Here is a 23,326-nt window from a genome sequence, read left to right as displayed (position 1 = left end):
GATGGTTTGGGTGGCTTCTCCCAGGGAGAGGTAAGTGGCTGTGTAGAGCTCGCTGTGGGTGATGCAGAGGGGTAACACAAGGTGCAGAGCTGCTGCTGATGGACACCCCCGACTGCATTCACTGCTCTTCCCCTTTGAGCTCCCGGAGCCAGCAGGAAGCACTCACCTGGAGCTGGGTGTACTGACAGTTCCCCATCAGGCACTCCGGGAATAGGAAGCTGGGATTGCTGGGCCATCTGAGCAGAGGTTAAGGAACAGAGGACAATCCAGGCTGGAATGCTCAGAGAACAGATCTGAAAGCTTGATTCTCCTGCTCACTTTGTGGAGGGAAAGGAGAGAAGATTAAACCTCTCTTTACACAAGTCATTATTCTGTAATGAGATTTATCCATATGAAACAAAACCATTAACACATCTAATCCCCAATTGCCCAGCTCTTGCTCCCCTTCCAAGTCTCCCCTGGCCAAGGCAAGTTCCTAGAGCTCAGGGGCTTAAAGTCAAAGCTCAAATCCTTTATTGTGCACCCAAACGGGGCGAAATCTTCAAATACCCACAAATCCCATTAACACCAACAACAGTCACTTGTTCAGGAGGCTTCCCTTGGAAATCTGGATGTGGAAAACATGGATTTTGGAGCTGCAGATGGCAGAGGTGGCCAACTTCGCCCCTGAGAGCTCTGCAGCCCAGCACCTTAACCCCTCTGCTAGCCCCAACCCTCCTTCCACAGACCCACCAATGCTCTCAGCCTCAGAAATGGGACAATACGGAGCCTCCACACAAGGGCTCAGGGCTTCCATGCCTTAGGGATCCTCCTGGTTACAGTGAGCACAGGCAAGGATACAGGAGCGGCAGGAAGTCAGCCACTATCGCGGTGATGAGATGGGGCCAGTTCAAGCTTGTTTCAGCCAAGCTGGTGTTTGGTTGCAAGAAGAGGCGAGATATGATGTGCTTCCTGGCTACCTCCTGGAAGAACAGCTCCACGATTGTCTGAGGGCTGGATACTGAAACAGACAGGTTAAAGGAACACTGAGAAGAGGGCCTGTAGCAGACATGGAATCATGGAATTATGCAATCAACCAGGTTGGAAAAGACCTTGAAGAGAGCAATCAGGTCCCCCCCAGCCTTCTCTTCTCCAGACTGAACCCCCCCCCAGGTCCCTCAGCCATTCCCCATCACACTTGTGCTCTGCACCATCCCTGGACCCAAGAGCCTGCCTGCACCCTGCCGCTCACAGACGAAGTCAGAGCCAAGCAACAAAGCACGTTCAATGCTCCAAATGTGTTGGGTTTGGATTTCTCTTGCTGAAGTCAGAAGCAGGAGATCAAAGAGCCCCGGAGCGCGATGTTTATTAACCACAGCTCCATTATGAGATGCAAACAAAGGGCTCTGCTCTTTCTCTCCTTGCTCTCCTCACAAGCCAGCTGCAGCTCTCCCTGCTGTGTGTTGCAGGGCAGGGTGGAGGCAGTGCTGATTTGGCTATCTGGCTCTGCTCAGATGCCTCCCTCCTCATTCCAGCACTCCCAGCTCCCATTAGTAACTGTTCCCAATGCCTCTCCGCAGGCTGCCACCTCCTTTCTGCCTTCCCTACGTTTCACATACTTTCCCCCTCAAGCCACAGCAGCCAAACAGGACTTTCCTCATGAGCAGGCCAAGAGCGAGCCCACGAGCCTGGCACACACAAAGGATGTTTTCAACCTTCCTTTCACTCCCTGACATTTACATGGAGGCAGAAAGTGCCTCCTGGCCCGAGACGCTCATTCAGGGAGCGTTTGGACTCCAGAGGTCACAGTCTGCTCACAACGATGCCCCAAAGGGCTCCCATGAAGTGGAAGGGATCCTTCCCCAGCTCCCAGCCCCTCACACGTGGCACTGCTGCCTGTTTGTCACTGCCTTTCCCTGCTCCCCCTGAAGCAGCTCAGCCTCCAAGTGCAGACCAGTCACAGCAGGCTCTTACTGGTGCCTCTTCTCCCGTGCCCTGCTCGCCACTTCCCTCTGTAACCACTTCAAGGCACACATCATCCTCATGAGGTTGCTTTATATTCTCCCCCATTAGGATTTCACCCCCAAAACAGTAACCTAAAGTGTATGTCTTTGCAGTGAGACTTCCAAAAGTGCTTAAGACCAGGTTGGAGCAAGCTGCTCTAGTGGAAGGTGTCCCTGTCTGTGGCAGGGGTTGGAACTGGAGGAGCTTTAAGGTCCCTTTCAACCCAAACCAGTCTGGGATTCTATGGAAACATGAATGATTTATGAGCTGCGATTTCGCCCTCGAGGTACCAGCTGTGAGCATCACTCAGGACTAAACTGCACCCAGCTGGAAGCACGAGCGTGTTTTGGGGAAGTATTTCTACATCCCCGTGCTTCCCTGAGCTGCCTCTGCTGGTTGCTGTGGGATAAATCATGGAATCACAGCATCCACCAGGCTGGAAAAGAGCTTCAAGCTCATTCAGTCCAATCCTTACCCCAGCACTGCCAAGGCCACCCCTAACCCATGGCACTGAGGCCTCATCTCCACAGTGTGTGAACACTTGCAGGGCCGGTGCCTTGCAGCCCTGCCCTGGGCAGCCTGTTCCAATGCCTGAGCACCCTCTGGGGCAGGAACTGTTCCTCAGCTCCATCTAAACCTGCCCTGGTGCAGCTTGAGGCCGGTTCCTCTTGTCCCATCCCTTGTTCCTTGGGAGCAGAGTCCAGCCCCTCCTGGCTCCATCCTCCTCTCAGGTTGCTGCAGGATGCACGAAGTGTTTCAGAGTGCAAGAGGTATAAATAACAGAGGCCCAGCGCTGCTGAAGTGCTGTCTTACCCAGTCTATGGGCTGTTAGAGCAGTGGTGTCTGCTAACTCCAACACAGAGAGATGCTGCAGATTAGACTCCCTGGAGAAGAAGAAAAGCCATCAGTGAAGAGACAACAAAACGCCTCCTGCTTTAATTGTGCTCATTGTTCAGCTCGGATGACTCCTACTGCTGGAGAAGGCAACAGCCCCAGAACAGGGAGACCTCACACAATGAGCACAAGGCAAGGAGTCAGCTCAAAACACAGCAGGAGCAAACCCACCCTTCCCCAGCACAACCTGACCCCCCCCCGAGCCATACTCCCACAGCAACCACCAGCTTTTCATACCAGGAAGGGCATTTCAGGTGGCTTTAGCAGGAATCTACAATCAAAGGCAGAATGAGCAGGGTAGGGACTTACAGGGTGTCCACAGGGACGTCGGAGGCCAGGCACTGGCTCGCCCACCTGATCAGGTAATAGGAGAGCAGCAGGGGAGAGGTGCGGTGCAGCAGGTCCTGCTGGGACTGGAACAGTTGTCCCCCTCCCAAAACCGACTGCAAGCAAAGCACAGGCGTTGGAACACCAAAAGCAATGGAAGGATCAATGGGGTTAGGGGCAGGCCCTGCTTGTCCCCCCTGCAAGCACCACAGAGGTCACCAGCCCAGCAGGGAACTCAACCACCAGCAAACCAGCAGGACCCTTGTATGAGCCAGAATAACCCAGTCACAGATTACAGTGCTGAATTCATAGAATCCCAGCCTGGTTTGGGTTGAAGGGACCTTAAAGCTCCTCCAGCTCCAACCCCTGCCCCGGGCAGGGACCCCTTCCATTGGAGCAGCTTGCTCCAAGCCCCTGTGTCCAACCTGGCCTTGAGCACTGCCAGGGATGGGGCAGCCACAGCTTCTCTGGGCACCCTGTGCCAGTGCCTCAGCACCCTCACAGGGAAGAGCTTCTGCCTAAGAGCTCATCTCAGTCTCCCCTCTGGCAGCTTAAAGCCATTCCCCTTGGCCTGTCCCTACAGGCTCTGATGAAGAGTCCCTCTCCAGCACCCAAATGTCCTGTATCACTTTAGACACAGGGGTGAGTTAACCATTCTGGTGGCCCAAACCCCATGGGAAAAGGTGAACAAGCAAAGCTGTGTGTGCATCGAGTGCTTCTCCAGCCTGCAAACACTAAAGGTGCGATCCCACCACCACGAGCAAAACCACTTTGCCGCAGAGACCACGAAGGGCCCAGTCCTGCTGCCCCAGTGTCGCATCCCTGCACGCTCCAGGGCTTCGTGACACCAAAGAGAAAGAGTCCAGGCTTGTGAAGGACACGAGTGTGGCAAAGCAACAGCTCCTGAGTGAGCAAGCAGCAGGGCACATGTGGTCTGTGAGAGCCTGGCTCCAGAAGGACACCTTGCAACGTGCTTTAAATGCTACCAGGGCAACCTTATCCCAAACCATTCTATGTCTAAACTATACTATGACTCCATTCTATGATTACAGAGACCTTATAACAGTCTTCTAGTGCCTAAAGGGGCTGCAGGAAACCTGGAGAGGGGCTTTGGACAAGGGCCTGTAGGGACAGGACAAGGGGAATGGCTTTAACCTGCCCGAGGGGAGACTGAGATGAGCTCTCAGGCAGAAGCTCTTCCCTGGGAGGGTGCTGAGGCGCTGGCACAGGGTGCCCAGAGAAGCTGTGGCTGCCCCATCCCTGGCAGTGCTCAAGGCCAGGTTGGACACAGGGGCTTGGAGCAAGCTGCTCCAGTGGAAGGGGTCCCTGCCCGTGGCAGGGGTTGGAGCTGGAGGAGCTTTAAGCTTCCTTCCAACCCAAACCAGGCTGTGACTCTATGATGATTATCCAGGAAGAAGGACTTTTCAACCAAGCAGCTCCTGCAGCCATGTTTCCAAGGTAAATAGTGTGAGTTTAAACAACGTTCCCTTTTGTCTGGGCACTCGTTCCGCATCCCTGCGTCCACCCAAACCCTCAGCACCTTCCCTCACGTGGCCACATGCCCAACAGGATGGACCCAGCCCAGTCCATGACCACAAACTCAGCTCCCATCACGGGGGCTGTTTGCACTGACTGGAACAGCCTTGGAGAGGCCAAACCCATGGCCTGTGGGTAAACACTGATGCTGTGACGCTGCCATCGCATGTGCTGGCGTGCGGGTGGGGAAGAGATGGAGAACTGTACGTGCTCAGGCCATGCTGCTTCAGATGGGAGGCTGGAAACAATGCCCTTCTCCCACAGAAGAGGTTTAATTCCTGCTTCCTGGATGCTCAGCATGGAAAGAGGGAATTGGGGCGTGAGCTTTGCTTAGGATGACAAAAGCCAACAGGGCTTGCCCGAGCCTGGGGCCGGTTCAACCAATGCTCTGCGGGAAGAGACAGAGCTGGGAGACTGGCACCAGCAGGAGCCCAGATCCCCGAGTTCAAAGCACACAGAGCAATAGCTCCAAGGGCTGTACTCACAGGATCTCCAAGGCGAAGGAGCAGCTGCTGGAGGACCAACAGGTCCCGACAGATCAGGAAGCGGATGGTGGCGACCTTACACACCCCCCAGCAAACCACGCTGCCAGCGGTAGTGCTCCCATAGAGCTGGGTGAGGTTCAGGCGCATACTTAGGGGATGAGCTGGAAGAGAAAACCACCCAGCTATAGAGCAGGAACCAGACCGACAAGAACACTTGCAGAGCTGCTGCTTGCCCAGCCTGGATGTGCGGCTGAAGAGCTTTCACCTCTTTCCATGTCAGCGTCTGTCTCGTAGTCCATTTCTCGGATGAGCACTCCGATGGCATGGATGGGGTTTCTGATCTCCTGCAGTTTGCTGTGGATATCCTCCATCACATTCTCCCTGCAAAGTGGAGATCATCATCATCATCATGAGATTTAAGCTCGAGAGGTCTCCCTTTCCTCCTTGCATCAGCCTGGACATTCCTGATGGGAAACCTCTTCTGGCTTGGAGTTTTATTACAGTGCCTGCAGGGACTGGTCTATTTATTCCACTCCCCCAGGCTACCAGGAAATAGCAGGCAGATAGCTGGCATTCCACAGGGGAATGGTTCCAGGAGGTTAGCACAGTAACCACAGGGCTTGACCAAGGCTCTGACCTCTCCCTAAGTGTCTGCAGGCACTTGCTTTCCACACTACAATAATCACCTAACAGGAACTTGTTCCTCTTTATCTCACCTGAGGATCACCAGCATTTATTTCCTAGAGGGCTCCAAGCAGGACTAAGGGGGTTCTGGAGGGAAGACCCTGCTAACGCCACCAACACCCACATTCCCATCTCCGAGGGGACCTGGAAGAGTCCCTCGTAGCACAGGGAGAGCCCATACAGCTCCAACGAGCTTGGATGCCGATGGAGGATGGCTCCAGGCAGTCCCTGCTCAGGCATTCTCAGTGTCCCCACAGGGGAACATCTGCAAAAGCATCTCCTTACGTGTCATTAGCTATCAAGTCCTCCAGAATCTGCTCTGCAGCCTTTTCTGGAGGCTGGAGGCGGGAGCAGGCCATTTCCATGAGGAAAGCCATTTCCATGGAAATTGATTCTCCGATCAGGCGAAGGCACTGGACAAGACAGACAACATCACGAGACATCTCCAAATCTGTAATGAAAGAATCTAACTGTATATTTACAAGAGATTTCAAAGGGAAGGTGGGAGGACCATCAAAACCCAGTTAGTTCGGCTCCTAGCAGCACATTGGTCTCAGTCCCACATGTTAAAATGACCCTTCCCTAACGACGAGGCCAAATTACAGCTTAAGGAGTTGACAAGGGAAAGATTTGGGCTTTATTCTTTGGAAAGTAAAAGCCAGCGATGCAACAATAAAGCAGGGAAATTCCCTCCAAGGGATTTTCTTCCCAGCCACAGGTTGAAAGGAAATCATTAGTGCAGTGTAAGAGCAAAAACCAGCCTGGAGCAAAAAGCTCAGCCTGGCTCTGCCACGCAGAGCACACACTAATAACAGCAGCTCCCGACTTGCAGCAACAGCCCAGGGAGGATTTTTGCCTTCTTAGAGTGGAGCTGAAAGCTCAGCCCTGTCTCAATCCCCATTTTGCAGAGCAATCCTGCATCCATGTGCTTTTACAAACCCATGTGGGGAGCAGTTTGAAGCAGACAAAGCAGGCACCACAAGCCTCCCAGCGCCAGCCCAGGCCAGCTTCCCTTCCCTTCCCTCAGGTCCCAAAATAGCTCGAGCAAATGGATGACAACTCCTCTTAGAAAAGGCACTCGAGCACGAAAGTGGAGCTTAGGTAACATTTTCCGTTGCTTTTTTCCTGGCGAAACGTCATTCCCAGGCCAGCAAAGCACAGAGGGCACCGTGGTCACAATATTAACAACAGAGTTTGCACGCTCTGGTATTGGCTTCCCAGAGAAGAAACGGGATAATCCCTGTCCAGAGCTTACACAGGAAACTGATACAAAACACTGAACCCAGGGCCAGGCTGGACATAGGGGCTTGGAGCACCCTGCTCTGGTGGAAGGTGTCCCTGCCCACGGCAGGGGTTGGAGCTGGAGGAGCTTTAAGCTCCTTTCCAACACAAACCAGGCTGCGATTCTATGACAAACTAAGTCTGCAGCACTGGGTGCTGAGCTCAGGATGCTCAGATGATCACAAGTTTCCTCCTTATCTATAATCTCTGAGTTTACTCCATCACCAGGACACAGAGACTGGGGAATATTACAGAAGAGAACTCCTTGCATTGAGTCAGAGCAGATCTTACAGCTCTTGGTGAGGATGGCAAAGCTGAGCAAGCACCCAAATGAGTTAAGGTTAAGCAGGGATCACGTTCAGCCCCACAGAGAGCAGGCATGAAGAGGGCAGCAGATAACCAGAGCCTCCACAGGTAGCTTATAAAGCTAAAAGGGCAGAGGATCCACCAATGCAGGTCCTTGTCACCCAGCAACAGTCTGTAACCTAAGATTAACCAGTTTGAAGGTATCTGCAGTGAGTCACAGCAGCCCTGCAGCCTTGACATCATTTTCTATGTCCTGCTGTGAGCACAGTGGCAAAACAAAACCAAACCCCCTACAAATGCCAAAATAAGACAACTTTCTCCATGCAAGCAACTATGGAGTCTTCAAGGGACTCCTACGGAAAGCCCCTCATCCCTCTGCCTGCAGCTTCCCTGATGTGCAGCTTCCAGCAGTGAAAAGCTTCAAGGCTCCCCACTTACCATCAAAGATGGCAGCGTCGTCCTCTGTGAGGAGGTGCTCATTAGAGAGGAGATAGAGATGGTCCACCAAGGAGCAGGGCACGAGGAAAGACAGGGAGCCCTAGGAAGACAAGAAAGCCCTTCTTGGAGCTCCCCAAGACTCAGCCAGATCCCCCCATGCACATCACAGCTTCAAGGTGGCCCCAGCAGCCCAACAGCCACCAGCACCAGCCTCACCTTCTTGAGCAGGCACACCATGCCCGTGTGGGGATTCAAGTGCAGGGCCAGGGGCCTCGACAGAGCTTCCTGGTACTGAAGGCAACAGGCATAGAACTTGGACCAGAATTCCACCTGCAGCTGCCAGAACTCCTCCAGGGAGCACTCGTACTGTGTCACACTGCCCTGGAACTAAGAGGACACACAGTGAGACTTCAGGTGGATACAGGCAGGGAAGCAGAGAGGTAAATGGTAGTGTTCAAGCTGCTGTGTTGTCCCTCATGACCAGTGTCACATCTTTGGGTGGTTAAGGTTAAGAAACACCGGTTACAGTTCTCTTTCTTGTCAAAATACCAGTATTTGCCTACAGCAGTGAATCACACAGCAAACAGCAAGGGGAACAAAGCCCACAGGAACACTTTACAACACAAGCTTAGATAAAGTGGAGCTCCTCAGGGGTTGGTACTGAGGCCGGTGCTGTAACATCTTTGCTGCACACATGGACAGTGGGATTGAGTGACCCCTCAGTGAGTCTGCTGATGCTGCTGAGCTGTGTGATGGGGTTGACATGCTGGAGGAAATGGGGTAAGATCCAGAAGGACCTGGACAGGCTGCAGAGGCAGGAACATGTGAACCTCATGGAGTTCAACAAGGCCAAGGGCAAGGCCCTGACCCTGGCTTGGGGCAATTCCCAGCAGACATAGGCTGGGGGAGACTGGATGGAGCAGCCTGAGGAGCAGGACTTGGGGTGTTGGATGAGGAGCAGCTCCCCATGACCCGGCTTCAATGAGCACTTGAGCCCAGAACCCCCCTGTGCGCTGGGCTGCACCCCCAGAGCGTGAGCAGCAGCTCAGGGAGGGGATCCTGCCCCTCTGCTGTGCTCTGGGGAGACCCCCCCTGCAGTCCTGATCCAGCTCTGGGGCAGCAGCACCAGAGGGACCTGGAGCTGCTGGAGCGAGGCCAGAGGAGGCCATGGAGATGCTGTGAGGGCTGGAGCAGCTCTGCTCTGGAGCCAGGCTGAGAGAGCTGGGCTGGGGCAGCCTGGACAAGAGAAGGCTCCTGAAGGGGAGACCTGAGAGCAGCTCCAGTGCCTAAAGGGGCTGCAGGAAACCTGGAGAGAGGCTTGGGACAAGGGCCTGTAGGGACAGGCCAAGGGGGACTGAGCTTTAAGCTTCCTTCAACCCAAACCAGTCTGGGATTCTGTGATTATGAGCATCCCCATGCGGGGAGTTCCATGGGCTCTGGAAAAGCGCACTCAGAACGCAACAGCAGAACACCAAGAGAGGCCTCCAAAGCAGAGGAGGGAATGGAAAAGGCAGGCAGGAAGGATGTAGATTTGTACTTTCACACAACTCATTTGGAGACACAAAGGACAAAGCAAGGCCTGGGGTCACTTTTCACCTCATTTAACTTCGCCAAACCAGCACAACAACAGATGTAAGAACAGAACATCACAGGAGGCAACCCAGCACATCTCACCTCGCTCTCCACAGCCAAGGTAACCTCTTTCTTTAACTCATCCCACGTCAGATCCATGTGTCTCTCTGCTCCTTGAGAAAAGATCTGGAAAGCAGCACAGTAAACTTTCACTTTAAAGCCAAAGCGCTGCTTCCCTGAGGTTCAAGCAGCATCAACTGACATCCAGCAGATGTGAGAGCATCAGCCAGTGCTTTGAGGGATGAGTGGTCATAATCCTGCAAGGACACCGTGTGCTGCTTTGCTCTGCCCTCAGCAGTCCTGGAGGAGCCAGAGCTGAGGGGATATATCCTGAGCAACAGCTCTATGGGGGGCTGAGAGTCAGAACAGGCAATGGAAAGGAAGCCCAGGAACCTGCTGTGCCCTCTACTAACCTGCAAAGCCTTCTGGATGGCTGCATTGCTGAAGCGGCCTGGTGTGAAGAGATACTCCAGGTAGGTTTCCTGCAAAAAGATCCCACTTTAAAGAAACACGCGAGTCGGGAAGCCATCGAAGACACTGCTTCTGGTCTTTCATAGAATAGTTAGGGTTGGAAAGGGCCTTAAGATCATCCAGTTCCAACCCCCCTGCCATGGGCAGGGACACCTCACACTAAACCATGGCACCCAAGGCCTCATCCAACCTGGCCTTGAACACTGCCAGGGATGGAGCATTCACAACCTCCCTGGGCAACCCATTCCAGTGCCTCACCACCCTCTCAGTAAAGAATTTCTTCCTTAGATCCAATCTAAACTTCCCCTGTTTCAGTTTGAACCCGTTACCCCTTGTCCTGTCACTACAGTCCCTGATGAAGAGTCCATCCCCAGCATCTTTGTAGGCCCCCTTCAGATACTGGAAGGCTGCTCTGAGGTCTCCACGCAGCCTTCTCTTCTCCAGGCTGAACAGCCCCAACTTTCTCAACCTATCTCCATACAGGAGGTGCTCCAGCCCCTGCTCATCCTCATGGCCTCCTCTGGACTTGTTCCAACAGTTCCATGTCCTTTTGATGTTGAGGACACCAGAACTGCACACAATGCTCCAAGTTTACTTTCCTCCCATTCCCAAGCTCGTCCCCTGATCTGCCTCAGTTCACACCCACACCCTCCCCTAAGCTCCCCCCTTCCAACCCCCTGGCAGTTCCCGTATGGATCCCTGCTTCCCTCGCACTCCAGACCTTGTTTATTCACACATCTTGTCTGAAGGCTCTCTCTTGACTGACCTGAAATTCTCCTCATCCCTCAACTGGTTTCGTCACCACGCTCAGTGATTTAATGCTGCACTAACAGAGGCTCAGGGTTGCCCCCTTTCATTTGGAGTAATTTTAGGTCTTTATCAATGTAATTTGTCCACTTGAGCTGGCTCAATGCTCTCCTGGGCACAGAAGCTCCATTACTTCTTGTAGCTGCTTCACATTGTGCTCACCCTGGGGTCCTGGTCATGTCGAACTGTCACCTCCTCCTCAGGCAGCGGCTGCACAAAGACCTGGTTCCATTGGCCTGCCACGTTCCTGGAAGACAACCATAAAACCCAGGATCAGCTCCAACACAGGAGCAGCCACCAGAACCAAACCTCTGAGTTCCACCAGCCATTGTGGACTGTACAGGGATCATAACCCTGGGGAGCTGGGAACAGGAGCTTGGGCTAGTGACAAGGGACAGATTGAGCCAGAGGGCTTAATGGTGGCATTCCCAGCCCTATGCTAACAGCAGAGGCTGGATTCCTTCCTTAACATCAGTGTTCTCCCCATCACACGTGCTCACCAAGTGGCTCTTTTTCACAAAAACCATCAGATTCCTCTGCCTGAAGTTGGTTACTCACAGCATTCCCCCCCCAGTCTTTAACTCTCCTGCACCAAACCTTCCCTTTCTGCTTTACAAAGGGAGGGATGATGCTTCCACATCACTGATCTCCCTAAAACATCACCTTTCATGGAACAGATCAGGCAGTTTTGGTCTGAAGGAGGTGCTGATGAAGCAGAGCCCTTCCTCTGCCACCCTCACAGCAGCCTCCGTGGCCCCCAAGCCTCCTGCCTGGCTTTCCACATTTTTCACATTCCTGCAGCTGAGCCATGGCTTTATTACACAGAACAACCCCCGGAACACTAAAAATCCAGGGAATACGCACTGCAGGAGGACGCTGCAGCGGATGTGACACAAACAGCACAACGGGAGGAACCAGGACCCGCTGCATCTCCACACAGTTGAGTCAGCACAGCAGGACAGGAGATGAGGAGCTCAAGTGGTGCTTTAATGAGCAGCACGTGAAGCTGCTCCTGCAGTTCCCCCCCGCCCTGGGGTGACCAATGTGACCAACAGCAACAGGTCAGGACCGAAACTCACTGCTCAAAGTTGATGTATTTCACAACAGTTTGGTTCTCCTCGTTGTGCCACAGCGCCCAGATCTCTGAGGAGGTTAAGGCAAAGTCAACGAGAGTCTCCTACAAGAGAGGGAAAGTGCATTTAGTTTCTTATCCTAAATTCAAGGTCAGCAGAGACGTGTGGACATAACAAAACAGCAAAATAGTCCCTCCTATTGTTTAAGCAGGCCTTGGGAAGGTTTTATTCACACTTGGATCACAGAATTCCAGCCTGGTTTGGGTTGGGAGCTTGAAGATCACCCAGTTCCAGCCCCCTGCCACAGGCAGGGACCCCTTCCACTGGAGCAGCTTGCTCCAAGCCCCTGTGTCCAACCTGGCCTTGAACACTGCCAGGGATGGGGCAGCCACAGCTTCTCTGGGCACCCTGGGCCAGCGCCTCAGCACCCTCCCAGGGAAGAGCTTCTGCCTAAGAGCTCATCTCAGTCTCCCCTCGGGCAGGTTAAAGCCATTCCCCTTGGCCTGTCCCTACAGGCCCTTGTCCAAAGCCCCTCTCCAGGTTTCCTGCAGCCCCTTTAGGCACTGGAGCTGCTCTCAGGTCTCCCCAGAGCACAGCAGAGGGGCAAGATCCCCTCCCTGAGCTACTGCTCACACTCTGGGGGTGCAGCCCAGCACACAGGGGGGTTCTGGGCTCAAGCGCACACTGAAGCCAAGTCATGAGGAGCTGCTCCTCATCCAACACCCCAAGTCCTTCTCCTCAGGCTGCTCCATCCAGTCTCCCCCAGCCCCTGCTCACTCAGTGACCAACGCTCCCTCTCATCTTGGTGCCTTTTGGGGAGCTGGGCCCTGCACTCACCTGGGAGGAGAACAGCGAGGAGATGTGGTCAAGGCTGTAGCGGTTGCTCTCGGTGCTCACCAGCTGGAAGACACAGAACTACAAACACACCTTGTGAGGCATTTGCTACAGGATCCATAAGCAGCACATCACCAGGAAGCTCATCTCTCCCTTTCCTTACCTGATGCTACACTCAGCACCCCTGCAGGGCTGAGGGCAGGACACACACCTCAACCTGAACCTGAAGGGTTTCTACCTGCCTTTTGACTTAGCAGACTATGGTGGCAAAGCCCCAAATCCTCAGGCTGCTTGCTCCACACCAAGCTCTGTGTGTTCTTACCAGAGCCAGCAAAGTCATGACCACTTCTGCTACGTATATGAATCCCCTGGGAATGGACAGGGTAAGCTGTCCAGCAGATGAGACCGCTCCATGCTGTCATTCCTGTCCAGCTAAATATATCATTCCCCACAAGAAGTCAATGTCTGGCAACACAGGGATGAGTCCACACGCTCCCAGGAGCCTGATGTAAACATCCTACCAGTAGTTCCACCCTTTGAGCTCCTCACGGACCTTCCCTTTTCCCACGGCACATCCGTGCTTTTGGGATCCTATTGGAATAGGAGGTGAACAAATGAACAAGCACTCCCAGAGCAGTGCAGTCACACAGAGAATTCCACTCCCAGGATGAGGGCACGTGTATCCTGCAGTGCTTGGAGAGCCAAACTCTTTACTCACAAAGAACTGCTCTCTCCAGAGGGTCACACGTGAAACTTTGCCCTAGTTCTTGCTTTACAGACCCAAATCCGAGGAGGAATGATCTATTTCCATGCCGCCCAAGAAAGATGCCCTCAGAGTGAGGAACCCATCATTCCATACCTGCCCACACTTGGGCGTGTGCATGTAGACGCCGAGGTAAAGCCCCAGGGATGGGGAGAAGGCCAGCCGCAGGCGGTGGCTGGTCCCCATTGCCAGCCTCAGGTCCCTGCTCACCGGCATGAACTCCAGCAGATCTGCAACCATCAGGCACGTTTGATCCTGCACAGGGAAAAGGTGGCAGGGAAAGAGCTCAGGGAAGGGTCAGGACTGAAAAACTGCTCTTTTCCCTTCGTTTTCCACAAATTCTGCCCAGATCTTCCCCTAAAGGATGCGAGCAAAGCATCCCTATGTGTGCCTGACCCACAGAGGTCCTTCCTGTGCTTTCTGCTCAGGCACGTAGGATAAAGCTTCCCCTCCCTCCTTTAACACACACATTCCAGTGCAGATGAGCCGTGAAAGCAGTTGTGCTGCTCCATTAGCTCTGGCACTCACATTTGGAGCAAGTGGCATGCAGGAGCTGAAGCTTTGCTTATTAACTTCTTGTTGACATGCAGCCATGTCACAAAGATGCTCTTAGCACCTCTAAAGAGGAACAAAATCCTTCGGGAGCACCTCCTCAGCACTTAAAGAGCTCCTGCCTGCCCTCCTGCATGCTTCCCTATGCTCATAAACACCTTAACATCGCCTTTTACCCTATGCATGTAGAGAAAACCCACCCCAGCTACAAACCCACACCACAACACGTCGCAACCTGTCCCTAATCTGTGGGTCTAGAAGTTGCAGTGACAACGTAAAGCCGATGAAACCGACACCAACCACTCAGCCTCAGTTCCTAAAGCCTCAGGCTGTCACCCGAGTGGTGATGGAAGGTGCTGGTCCCCCAAATCCAGGCCTTGCTCACCTTATAGGACCACATCCGAAGCTTATGGTCCTGGCAGAGAGCAAAGAGAAAAGCGTCGTGATCGAGGCAGTGCACGGAGAGGCTGATGGGCAGGTCCGAGGGGCCGCAGTCACCTCTGAAACACAGAAGTTGTTTCAACAGCTTCAAAGCAAAGCAAAGCTACTGCAGAGATCTGAGGCACAGGGTTTCTATAACACCAATAAACCAGTGGGGTGAGATCAGGAGGAGAGAGCAGCACTTCAGGAGTGTGTAGGTCAGTGTCCAAGGCGCAGAAGAGACCACGGCACCAGTAACAACCAGTTCTTGGCCTGCTTTGGTAGAGCCAAAGTGCAACCCTGGCCTCCCCAGCCCAGTGCTGGCAGAATGTGAGCAAAGGGTCCAGAGGGAAACAAGGATCCGAACAGCCCCAGGCAACACACCACTGATGCTCAAAGTCAATCAGGGCATGGAGGACTTGCTCCCATTTCAAAGTTATGGGGCTTAGAATTTGGTTGCGTGCTCCAAGATATCAACTGAGACAGCAACAACTCCAGTCCAACACCAAGCCCAGCCTGCACACCATGTCCATGCCGTGTCCTGTCCCTACCTCCCTTGTCCAAAGCCCCTCTCCAGGTTTCCTGTAGTCCCTTTAGGCACTGGAGCTGCTCCAAGGTCTCCCCTAAAGGAGCCTTCTCTTCTCCAGGCTGAACAAGGAGCCCGTCATCCACATGTAACCTCTGCTGGTCAGGAACAAGGACATGCAACTGGTGTAATCCCTAATCTCCTCTGGCCATGAGCCATATCCTGGGCAAATCCTTGGAGGCCAATTACTAGATATCATGCATTTGTAGACAGACACCACATCAGCAGGACCCTGTTAAGATGAGCTAATCCAGGGCTCAAGTCCCCACTTCCGTCTCACGATGGGTCCTGTGACCCAGCTCCCTTTTTTTGGCAGAGCATTTATAGACGTGAATTGCCTGTCTTTAACTTCAGCTGGAAGCTCCCCGCGAGGGGAAAGACAGAACAAGGTCCACTTCTTCATCACCAGACACTGACCTGATGGCTGTCGGCATCCAGCCGGTGAGGAACCGCTGCACCACTGAGCTCTGCTTCAGCTCCACAACTGAAACTGCTCCTTTCAGAAGAAAAGGGATATAAAGAAATACATGAAGCATTCATGAACAAACTGTTTAGTGCCACCAGTGGGGGGGCTTCACAGGCACCATGGAGAAGAGCTTCTGTGTGTGGAATAAAGATCTAATAAACAGAGAACTCCAGACTGGTTTGGGTTGAAGGGACCTTAAAGCTCCTCCAGCTCCAACCCCTGCCACAGGCAGGGACCCCCTTCCACTAGAGCAGCTTGCTCCAAGCCCCTGTGTCCAACCTGGCCTTGAACACTGCCAGGGATGGGGCAGCCACAGCTTCTCTGGGCACCCTGTGCCAGCGCCTCAGCACCCTCACAGGGAAGAGCTTCTGCCTAAGAGCTCATCTCAGTCTCCCCTCTGGCAGGTTAAAGCCATTCCCCTTGGCCTGTCCCTGCAGGCCCTTGTCCAACGTTGAAAGCAAGGAGAGGGGATGAGCTGCCCTGTATCACAGGGAGGAGGCAGCACGGTCCTGTTCCTTACCTGGTGCATCGTGAGGAGGCAGCTTAAGGACAAAGATCCCTCCTGCAGCTGAGGGCAGGGCAAAGAGAGCTTCCCCTTCACTGCTGAGCCATGCTGCTGAGGCAACGGAGTTGGAGGCCAGGCCTGGCACGTTGGGAATCACACAGTAATTCACAGGATCTCTGAAGTTGGTCTTGCCAATGTCTGCAAACACCGACTGCATCTGGCTCTCTGCTATCAGCTCCTGGATGGGAAAGCACAGAGAGGACAAAGCCTGAGCACGCATGGACGCAAGGCACAGAAACTACAACCAGACACATGTGGAACGACAACTGCGATGCTGTTGGGTGACAAAATGGGTTGGTCCAGTGAGAACTGCCATCAGCACCACTCCTGGTAACCCACAACTGCTCTATAGGAGCAGGTACGAAAGGGATTGCCAAACCTGCCTTTTCCCAGCAGAAGACCCTGCTGCTCCCTCCCTCATACACCTTAACACCTGCAAAAGCAGCCCCACAGCCCATCAGCTGCTTCAAGACAGCTCATAGCTAAATGCTGGTAGAGAAGCATGAAAAGCAGCTCTGCAGCAGCACAGCCTCAGCTCTTGGGAAAGCTCTAGAACTCTTAAAGCCAGAGAAGAGCTCTCCAACAAAGGAAAGGGACCTCATAAGACACACCAGAAACAGACACCAGAGGGAAAAGCCACAGCAAACGGGTAAATGTGATGTAAACTTTGCATAAGAACCATCCTGTAAGTGAAATAAGAGCATTTTATACCTGGCTGTGGGCAGAGGGCAGGTTACGAACAAATCTGGCGTCCCCAGATCTAGGGATGTGAAACACCCTCAGGTTTGGGAACACTGCTGCAAGTGTGACGTCTACAATCTCTGAGTACGTCAGCTCCAGAGTGAGAGAGTTCCAGCTGCCTGTCCTTATCCAACTCTTTTTCCCATTACTTTTCACTTCCACACAGGGAGCTACCCCACGCTGATGAACACGCTCACTGCAGCTGGCCAAGAATCAGAGCACTTGGGAGTTTGGCACTTGAAAACATCCATAAGGAAATCCAACCAGAAAGGTTGGGAGAATAAAGAAACTGCAGTGCAGAATCTGCACCTCTGGGAGCACCACAGGGCTCCAGCCCAGGGTGCAAATCCCACCATGGAGCTAGGAAAGTTGGGGCTGTTCAGCCTGGAGAAGAGAAGCTGCGTGGAGACCTCAGAGCAGCTTCCAGTGTCTCGAGGGGGGGTACAAGGATGCTGGAGGGGGGCTCTTCGACAGGAACTGGAGTGACAGGACAAGGGGTGATGGGTTCAAACTGAAACAGGGGAAGTGCAGGTTGGAGATAAGGCAGAAGCTCTTCCCTGTGAGGGTGCTGAGGCGCTGGCCCAGGGTGCCCAGAGAAGCTGTGGCTGCCCCATCCCTGGCAGTGTTCAAGGCCAGGTTGGACACAGGGGCTTGGAGCAAGCTGCTCCAGTGGAAGGGGTCCCTGCCTGTGGCAGGGATTGGGACTGGAGGAGCTTTCAGATCCCTTCAATCCAAACCAAGCTGGGGTTCTATAAAACAATCACTTTTTAATCTTGACCCCCAATTACAGCAGCCCCAGCTTCTCTGGGCATCCTGTGCCAGGGCCTCAGCACCCTCCCAGGGAAGGGAACAGGAAGTGAAGGGCAAGAAGAGAAAACAACACAAGGTTCCCAAAGGCTGGACACACCAACACACAGCCAGCTTTCAAGCAAACAACGGCCAACCCCCCAGAACCCCTCTTTTCCCTCCTATTCCCGAGCATGTCACACAGCAAGGAACATCCCTTTGGTTATCTCAGGCCATGTTCCCATTTGTGCCCCTCCAAAACCACTGCAAACCCTCAAATCTATTCACATGGAGGGAGCAGTGCCTGGAACAGACGCAGCCTTGAGGCTGCACAAACACTGCTCAGCAAAGGTTACATTCTCAGTGTGTTATCAACAGGGCTTTGGTCACAGATCCAAACCATGGCACCACGCAAGCTACTAGGGTGAAAGTTAACTCTTTGTAGGCCTAAATGAACCCTGTCCCATCAGGAAGAATGGGCTATGGGGATAGGGGATGTGGCTTTGTGGAGTCTGGACCAGAATGCAGCCCAAATGAACCCTGTCCCAGCCTAAAGTATGGACTATGGGCATAGGGGAGGGGACCTTGGAAGGTTTGGACCCTATCTCAGCCCAAATGAACCCTGTCCCAGCAGGAAGTATGGGATATGGCATAGGGCAGGAGGACTTAGCCAGGTCTGGGCCCTGTTCCAGCCCAAATTAACCCTGTCCTGATCCAAAGAAGCCCTGTCTCAGCAGGAAGCATGGAGTATGGGGATAGGGGAGGGGGCTTTGGGGGGTCTGAGCCCTGTGCTGGCCCAAATGAACCCTGTCCTGGAAGAAAGTATGGGGACAGGGGATGGAGCTTTGGGGGGTTTGGACCCTATCCCAACCCAAATGAACCCAGTCCTGCCCCAAATGAACCCTGTCCCAGCCCAAAATATGGAGATATAGGGACAGGGCAGGGGATCTTGGAGATTCTAGACCCTATCCCAGTCCAAATTCACCCTCTCCCAACAGGAATTATGGGGTATGGGATAATAGGGGAGGTTTTGGGAGGTCTGGGCCCTGCCCTGCCCCAAATGAACCCTGTCCCAGCAGGAAGTATGAGGATAGAAGAGGTGGCTTAAGGGGGTCTGGGCCCTGTCCCAGACCAAACTAACCCTGTCCAGTCCAGATTATGTACCCCAAGGAGGTATGCGGATTGGGAAGGGGGCTTTGGGGAGTCTGGACCCTATCCCAGCCCAAATGAACCCTATCCCAGCCCAAATGAACCCTATCCCAGCAGGTAGCAGCACTTGATGCCCACACTGAGAAGCATATCAAGGCTGTTGCTCTTTTATAACACACTCAGAGGCTTCATTGAGAGCTCGTGATGGGCAGGAGAGGGGGGGGGCAGGAGGGGGGGGGGGCAGGAGGGGGGGGGGCAGGAGGGGGGGGGGCAGGAGGGGGGGGGGCAGGAGGGGGGGGGGCAGGAGGGGGGGGGCAGGAGGGGGGGGGCAGGAGGGGGGGGGCAGGGGGGGGGCAGGAGGGGGGGGGCAGGAGGGGGGGGCAGGAGGGGGGGGCAGGAGGGGGGGGGCAGGAGGGGGGGGGCAGGGGGGGGGCAGGAGGGGGGGGGCAGGAGGGGGGGGCAGGAGGGGGGGGCAGGAGGGGGGGGGGCAGGAGGGGGGGGGCAGGAGGGGGGGGCAGGAGGGGGGGGGCAGGAGGGGGGGGCAGGAGGGGGGGGGCAGGATGCCCCCGTACTCACGCTGCGGTACAAGCGGGAGGGGTGCGGCAGCAGCAGGCGGTGCACGGTCTGCCCGGTGAGCAGCAGCAGCACCAGGTGGCTCTGCACCTCGCAGATGTGCACCCCCCCCGGGAGCAGGGGGCAGCCATGGATGCGGAGCCGCACGGCGTTGTGGAGCAGGTTCACGTCCAGAGACTCCTCCACCAGCTCCACGGTGTCTCCTGAGGTGGTCCTGAGGGGACACAGAAGGGAAAGGGTGAGGGTATCCCTGGGAAAAGAGAAAGGGAGAAGGATGGGATCCTGCCTCTCTGCCCTGTGAGAGCCCACTTGAACACTGGTTCTGGGGTTCTCAGCATGAGAAGGACATGGAGCAGTTGGAGACCACGAGGATGCTCAGGGGCTGGAGCAGCTCCCGTATGGAGCCAGGCTGAGAACACTGGGGCTGGAGAAGAGAAGCTGCTTGGGAGACCTCAGAGCAGCTTCCAGTGTCTGAAGGGGGCTACAAGGATGCTGGAGAGGGACTCTTCATCAGGGACTGCAGTGACAGGACAAGGGGTAACGGGTTCAAACTGAAACAGGGCAAGTTCAGGATGGAGATAAGGACCAGCCCTGCCCCAGCTCTGGGGCAACAGCACAAGAGGGACGTGGAGCTGCTGGATTGAGTGCAGAGGAGGTCACGGGGATGCTGCAAGGGCTGGAGCAGCTCTGCTCTGGAGCCAGGCTGAGAGAGCTGGGCTGGGGCAGCCTGGACAAGAGAAGGCTCCTGAAGGGGAGACCTGAGAGCAGCTCCAGTGCCTAAAGGGGCTGCAGGAAACCTGGAGAGAGGCTTGGGACAAGGGCCTGTAGGGACAGGCCAAGGGGAATGGCTTGAACCTGCCAGAGGGGAGACTGAGATGAGCTCTTAGGCAGAAGCTCTTCCCTGTGAGGGTGCTGAGGCACTGGCACAGGGTGCCCAGAGAAGCTGTGGCTGCCCCATCCCTGGCAGGCTCAAGGCCGCCGGTCCCTCACTCACCACCTCACGAAGCGGTTCCGGGTGGCGGCCGCGAGCTGAGCGCTGTCCCGGTAGCAGAAGCCGCCCGCGCTGTCCCCGTAGCGGCCGGCGGGCAGGGGGGCGGTGCCCGGGGGGGTGAAGCCGAGCTCCGGCACCCGCCGCACCGGGCCCCGCGCCGCCGCGCTCAGCTCCAGGCAGCTCCGCGCCGCCAGCGCCGCCGCCATCTTGCCGGGAGCCTTCCCGCCTCGGCCGCGCAGGGCGGCACGGGAAGGGAGGGACGGGATATGGGGGGGGAGGGGGGGGCAATGTGGCGGCGCCCCCTAGTGGGCGGGCGGGATGGGAGAGGTCGGGGGGATACGGGGCGCTATGGAAAAGGGGGGGTCTGGGAGAGGGAAGGGGGAATTTGGGGGGATATGGGGGGTTCTGGGAAAGGGAATGGGGATGTGGGGGGATATGGGGAGAGGGAAAGGGGAGGGAGATTTGGGGGGGTCTGTGGAAAGGGGAAGGGGGTTTAGGGGGATATGGGGAGCCTATGGAGAGGGAATGGTGTGGATTGGGGAAAAGATGGGGAGAACAGGTTTGGGAAGAGGGATTTGGGGAGAGGGAATGGGGAAGGGTGTCTGAGGAGAGGAAAGGGGGGAATTTGGGGGTGGCTGGGGAGGGGCCACTACGGGGTCCACGGGGACAAGGTGGTACCCAAGTTTTGGGGCTCCCGTGTTGTGATGGGGAGATGGGGCAGGGGATGGAGCTGGGATCAGGCAAGGGAAAGGGCAGACACGGGACAGAGGGTGCTGGGTATGGGGCTCAGTTGAGGTGCCCCACATCTGCCCCGTGGCGCTGGTGGCCCCATGGCCGGTGGCACCGGTAGAACTCCACAGTGTGCCCAGGTGGGTCCCCACGCATCACACTCAGGGCACCCCGGGACTGTACCGGGGCCAAACGGGAATGTGCCCAGCACCACACTGGAAACACACTGGGAGGGCACTGGGAACGTATCGGGATCATCCCAGGGCCGTGCCCAGCACCATACTGGGACCGCACTGGGACAGTACCAGCTCCGTACTGGGCTGATATCAGGACAGTGCCTGGACCGTGCCCAGCTCAATACTGGGACCATACTGAGACCGCACTGGGACAGCACCAGCCCTGTACTGGGCCGATATCAGGACAGCCCCATACTGGCACCGTGCCCAGCACCACGCCAGCATCGTACCAGTACCATACAGGGACCACACCAGGTCCGTGCTCGTCACTGTACTGGGACTGTACCGGGACCGTACCGGGACCATGCCCAGCATCACACTGGTACCATAGTGGCACCGTACCAGGACCAGCGCCTCGACGGTACCCGGCACCGTACCAGGACTGTAAAGGGGGCTGTATTGGCCCCATACCGGGCCCGTACCGGTCGCTCCCCATGCGCGGCGGGGCCGGTCGGCTCGGGGCAGCCCGGGCGGGGCGGCCGCAGTCCCCGCCCCCGGGGCTCTCCCGCCGCTTCCTGCGGGCACGGACGGGCCGGGGCGGCGGCGGCGCGCGGTGAGTCCGGCCCGGGGCGCGCGGGAACGGGAGCGCGCCGGCGGGAACCGGGACACGGGAGGGAGGTGCCGGTGTCGGTGTCGGTCCCGGTGGAGCGGGACCCATCGGTGCCGTGGGTACCGGTGGGGTGGGATCCATCGCACCCCCGTGGAACAGGATCCGTGGGTCCCGGTGCGGCCGGAGCTGTTGTATTGCCGTGGGTCTGTGCGGGAAGGAGCTGTGGGGCCCGGTGCTGTGTGTGCCAGTGGGGCTGCTGCTGTGTGCCTCAGCGGGGCAGGAGCTGTGGGTCCCCATGGGATGGGAGCTGTGGGTTCCGGGGTGCCCAAGGCCGTGAATCGCAGCGGGGCAGGAGCTGTGGGTGCTGGAGGGGGTGGAGGGTCCTGGTGAGCAGTGGGGCAGAGCTGTGGGTCCCAGGGGACAGCGGGTCCTGGGGGTGCTGGGAGCCATCAGAGCAGGCACCCATGGGGCTGGGGGGGGACCCCAGCCCCATCCGAGGGGCGCAGGACAGCGGCTGTGGCACATGGGGTGCCCCCGAGGGCTGGGATGCGGGACCCCCATCCTCCTGTGGGGCCGGGGTTGCCGGCACTGCGTGCCCGTTGGCCACGTAGGACCCCATCCGTGGGCACTGCGGGCAGCGGTGCCAGCAGCAGCGGGTGCCCGCGGTGCCAGCCGGGGCCGGGAGCGCCGGGCGCGCCGAGCCGCGGCAGCTGCGCTGGAGCCCGCAGCGACCTTCCCCGTTCCCAGGGAGCGCTGGGATCCTTGGAAAACGCCTGGAAACGGGGAACCGCCTGCCCTTATATGGCTCTGCCAGGGCTGGCCTCGGCTCCGCACCCCCGGCCCTGCCTGTGCCGGGGCCTGGGAAAGCACCGCGGGCCGTGCCTTGTGCCCTGCGTTCCCCGCTGGAATGCGCACCACGGGGAAGATCCCGCTCCCCACGTCCGGAGCAGCCCCGGCTCCTGCCTCGGTTTCCCCGTGGAAACGGATCCGTTTTGGGGATCCAACAATCTGGAGCCGAATGGGAGCACCCCATTGGGGCAGCACCCAGGGGCCGCATCCAGCTCGGCACCCCGAGGGGTCCCTGTGCCCTGCAATGGGGCTGGGGGTGAAGGTCAGGGCTAATCCCCACCGGAGGGGGTGGCGAGTGCGAGGCGAGCGGCCGCGGTGCCGGTGACGTGGGGCCGGTGCTGTAATCCTGAGCGGATTAGGGCAGCCGGGGGTGGCCATCGGGGGCGAGATGCGGCGGCTGCAAATCCCATCACGTGGGGAGCATCAGTGTTCCCCCCATAGCGGGTACGGGCAGCTGAGTGCCCCCCCAGTGCCACCCCGGTGTCCCCTCCGGTCCCCCAGCATAGGTGGTGATGGGGGTCACTCTATGGGGTGATGCTGCCGGTCTGGTGCCCCCAGTGCCTGTGGGGCTTGGTCCCCCTGGTCAAGGTGGCAGTGGGGCAAAGCAGGATTTGGGGTT

General features: G+C 56.4%; 1 protein-coding gene across 1 annotated transcript in view; it reads right to left on the bottom strand.

Moving 5' to 3' along the window:
- Positions 1-20,549, bottom strand: part of NUP160 (nucleoporin 160) — a gene marked incomplete at its 5' end in the record, with an annotated part of 30,927 nt that extends 10,378 nt beyond the window's left edge. Inside the window, 20 exons of the mRNA XM_080619532.1 lie at positions 167-236; positions 841-1,000; positions 2,797-2,867; positions 3,187-3,320; positions 5,226-5,386; positions 5,491-5,606; positions 6,195-6,360; positions 7,935-8,034; positions 8,151-8,321; positions 9,609-9,692; positions 9,980-10,048; positions 11,007-11,091; positions 11,924-12,021; positions 12,755-12,832; positions 13,611-13,769; positions 14,452-14,566; positions 15,490-15,568; positions 16,059-16,281; positions 19,356-19,566; positions 20,347-20,549. Coding sequence (XP_080475658.1) covers positions 167-236; positions 841-1,000; positions 2,797-2,867; positions 3,187-3,320; positions 5,226-5,386; positions 5,491-5,606; positions 6,195-6,360; positions 7,935-8,034; positions 8,151-8,321; positions 9,609-9,692; positions 9,980-10,048; positions 11,007-11,091; positions 11,924-12,021; positions 12,755-12,832; positions 13,611-13,769; positions 14,452-14,566; positions 15,490-15,568; positions 16,059-16,281; positions 19,356-19,566; positions 20,347-20,549 — 2,553 coding nt within the window. The remainder of the gene's footprint in view (positions 1-166; positions 237-840; positions 1,001-2,796; positions 2,868-3,186; positions 3,321-5,225; positions 5,387-5,490; positions 5,607-6,194; positions 6,361-7,934; positions 8,035-8,150; positions 8,322-9,608; positions 9,693-9,979; positions 10,049-11,006; positions 11,092-11,923; positions 12,022-12,754; positions 12,833-13,610; positions 13,770-14,451; positions 14,567-15,489; positions 15,569-16,058; positions 16,282-19,355; positions 19,567-20,346) is intronic.
- Positions 20,550-23,326: the final 2,777 nt, after the last annotated feature.

This window comes from Psittacula echo, assembly GCF_963264785.1.
Source record: "Psittacula echo genome assembly, chromosome: 5".
Taxonomy (NCBI): Eukaryota; Metazoa; Chordata; class Aves; order Psittaciformes; family Psittacidae; genus Psittacula; species Psittacula echo.
This window is presented reverse-complemented; position numbering and strand designations above follow the sequence as displayed.